Source organism: Archocentrus centrarchus, chromosome 16 (assembly GCF_007364275.1).
Source record: "Archocentrus centrarchus isolate MPI-CPG fArcCen1 chromosome 16, fArcCen1, whole genome shotgun sequence".
In the NCBI taxonomy this organism is placed as follows: domain Eukaryota; kingdom Metazoa; phylum Chordata; class Actinopteri; order Cichliformes; family Cichlidae; genus Archocentrus; species Archocentrus centrarchus.
The window spans coordinates 1,932,272-1,935,052 of record NC_044361.1 but is presented as its reverse complement, the minus strand read 5'-3'; the positions used below and the strand labels follow the sequence as shown (position 1 = coordinate 1,935,052).

At 46.4% G+C, this 2,781-nt stretch overlaps 1 protein-coding gene across 2 annotated transcripts; it reads right to left on the bottom strand.

Annotated features, from left to right (window-relative positions):
- Window positions 1-923: 923 nt before the first annotated feature.
- LOC115794964 (transcription factor HES-7-like) lies at window positions 924-2,574 on the bottom strand. 2 transcript variants are annotated; one of them, XR_004021217.1, is made up of 4 exons: window positions 2,472-2,574; window positions 2,173-2,265; window positions 1,210-2,041; window positions 924-1,127 (listed from the first exon to the last, which is right to left on the bottom strand). XR_004021217.1 is itself a non-coding variant. In XM_030750686.1 (3 exons), exons 1-3 carry the CDS (start codon window positions 2,514-2,516, stop codon window positions 1,520-1,522), a joined length of 660 nt encoding a protein of 219 aa, XP_030606546.1. In that variant the 5' UTR covers window positions 2,517-2,574; the 3' UTR covers window positions 924-1,519. The 2 variants fall into 2 exon arrangements, 1 of the variants encoding a protein (XP_030606546.1); XM_030750686.1 differs by having other exon boundaries at window positions 924-2,041.
- Window positions 2,575-2,781: the final 207 nt, after the last annotated feature.

Genomic DNA, 2,781 nt, shown 5'->3' with positions numbered 1-2,781 from the left:
GATTTTATTCATTTATTTGACTGAATGAGCAAATCCACTCTTTCCGTCTATGCGAGTTAGTTTTGTCCTCTAATCTCGTGCCTGGTTATCTCACTGAGAACTTTATGATGCTCCAAAGATGATTTTAAAAGGAAGGCCGAGCTCGGGCCTTAAATAACAAAAAGCAGGTGAGGGACAAACGTCCTCTGTGTGCGTGGCTGAACCTCAAAGGGCTACATTAGGCTTTAAGACACGTTTTGCTTCCTGAGACATGACACCAGACACGCGTGGGAAACAAATGGCCTCTAAGCAGCTGAGGGTGATGCTGGTGAGAAGATAAACGCTGATCACGATGGAAACAAACGCAGACGTGAGCTGGACGCGATCCAGCTGCATCCTGCCGCACAGTGATGATCAAATAAGGAACAGCGAGCAGACGCGACGCTCCCCTTGTTGGGAAAACAATCACAATTAATCCGTGTTTTTAAAAATATGTTTCAAAGAGCTCCGGTCCCCCCGCGGTGTGATTACAGCTATGATAGAAAATATTGTGAAGCAGTGCTCACTTACAGCAAAAACAAAAGAAACGAGAAAGGCTGAATATAAGAAAACAATGTTTTTATTCTTCCATATGTTTCAGTTTTCCTCACTGCTCCGAGTGATATTGTCTCATTAATATAAGAAGGCTGTCTGTGATCTGTGTTTGAAGTGAGAGCTGCTGCTGAGCGCTTTCACTTCGTGACCAGACTTCACACCTGGAGGATGGCACTCTGCGGGAGGCCGAGCTTCACACCTCTGACTCGGACTAAAAAGAGCTGTCAAAGTAACAAAAGGCCTCCGAGTTTCCTTTAATCTCAAAACAATCACACACATGTTCTTTTTTTAATATTTTTTTATTCTTTTTATCTATAAAGAGTACAGCTCACCATAGGGAGACATCCAGAATAAATTATTGTGCAAAAAATACAAGATTTATCGTCAGATTGAATTCAAGTTAGATTGTACACAGAGACACAGATGTCACTCATGCCAGCAGGCAGGTGAATATGGGGGGGTTGCGTGGGTCCCCCAGCCTCAAACCCCGAGCTTCCACACCTGGAAATGTGACGGATGGACACTCGGTCATTATCCGCTACGGCAGCACACCCCTGGATCATGACAGCAGATACAGCAGCGGTTTAAAGCAGTGCATCAATGAGGACGGAATCTGTTCATCTTCGTGATACTCACCTCTTCACTTGCTCTTCGGCACAGCGATCCCAGCTCACCTGTATCCCGTAGAGTCCCTGTGTAAGCAGATCACATGGATGCCCCGCTGACAGAGCTCATTGAAAAGTATTTAAAACAGTGAATTAACCCATCACACATACAGCCCAGGTACAAAACATGAATTTACATTATTTACAGGCTCTGAGAGTTTGTGTCTTTATAAGACTACAAGTATTTTCAGTTACAGCATATAGATACCAACAGTCAGTGTCAAATATTTCGGTGTAAATAGTCTTTAGTCACTGATAGCTCCGAAGTCCCTGCCTGATGATCAGGGCCAGGGTCTCCACAAAGTCTGGCTGTCCGGGGAGCTCTGGGATGGGCTCTGTTTGGTCGCTCCTTTCTCCGCCCTGATCTCAGACTCCCTTTGTTTCAGAGGCTGTTTGGTGTCTCTGGGAAGCCTTTGCTGGAGTGGAAGTGGGTAAGGTCGGACAAAGAGTTTCTCCCCCGAGGCACGTGCACGCAGTCTGAGCTTGGACTTCTGTCTCAGCATCCGCAGGATGAACTTTGCGTGTGGCATAAAGTTTCTGCTTTGCAGACCCGCAGGATGAGAGTGTGAACGGGCCAAACGAGCAGCGAAAGCTGCGTCCAGCGCCGATCCGAGCTGCGACCTTTTCCCCTCGGGGCCCAGGAACCGAGACGCTGTCTGCAAGCAAGTGGAGAAACCGTCTTGGAAGGAGCTTTTCCGGCTCCCACCTCCACCTGTCGCCTTTTCGCCTGTGGCAGTGTTCTGGAGGAAGAGGATTGTGTGCTCCAGTATCTCAGCTTTCTCCACTCGGTGCTGAGTCCCCCCCTGCATGGAAGCAGCAAGTTCACTGATCTTCATGTTACATTAAATACAATAATAAATACAGCAATAATCACAGCTATGAGCCACATTCAATGCTTCTATAATATCCAAAGGTCACTGAAGACTTTTCTTACTTCGTGCGGCTCCTGCAGCAGCATGGTCCTCAGACGCTCCAAACTGCGGTTCATTCTCTCCCTTCGACGTTTCTCCACCTGAGATTTTATTAACTAAAAGCAAAAGCAGAAAACCAGAGTCCAAAGGTGCTTTTTGTTTTAACACGTGATTGCAGAATGAATTTCTGCAATTTGGTTGAAACAACAGTGTGTGTGTGTGTGTGTGTGTGTGTGTGTGTGTGTGTGTGTGTGTGTGTGTGTGTGTGTGTGTGTGTGTGTGTGTGTGTGTGTGTGTGTGTGTGTATTTGATTCTCTGTTACCTTTTTCTTGCTTGTTGCGTCCTCCGCTTCCAGTGGTAGCTTCATTGTAGCCGATGCTCTGATCCGGTGGTTACACCTTCCTTTTCAGCCTGACACCGATCAGGTAATGAGGCTCTTCTTCCTCCTGACGTCTTTTTACTGACTTCCCACCGGTCACAGTCTCCTCCTACTCCTCACCAAATTACATCCACCCCTCTACAAACCCCTCCCGGTATCGTTACCTCAACCTTTTCTTTAAACCCAAGCGAGGCTGAGACATTTAAATTTAACTGATATAAATTTATTATTACAGTCTCATATTCGCCAAACA

Excerpts from the sequence above, each read along its gene's own strand:
- LOC115794964 (XM_030750686.1), bottom strand. The coding sequence starts at position 2,516 with ATGAAGCTACCACTGGAAGCGGAGGACGCAACAAGCAAGAAAAAG. Across the intron at positions 2,266-2,471 it reads ACGCAACAAGCAAGAAAAAG|TTAATAAAATCTCAGGTGGA; the intron begins GTAACAGAGAAT and ends TTTTGCTTTTAG. Across the intron at positions 2,042-2,172 it reads TGCTGCAGGAGCCGCACGAA|GGGGGGACTCAGCACCGAGT; the intron begins GTAAGAAAAGTC and ends GCTTCCATGCAG.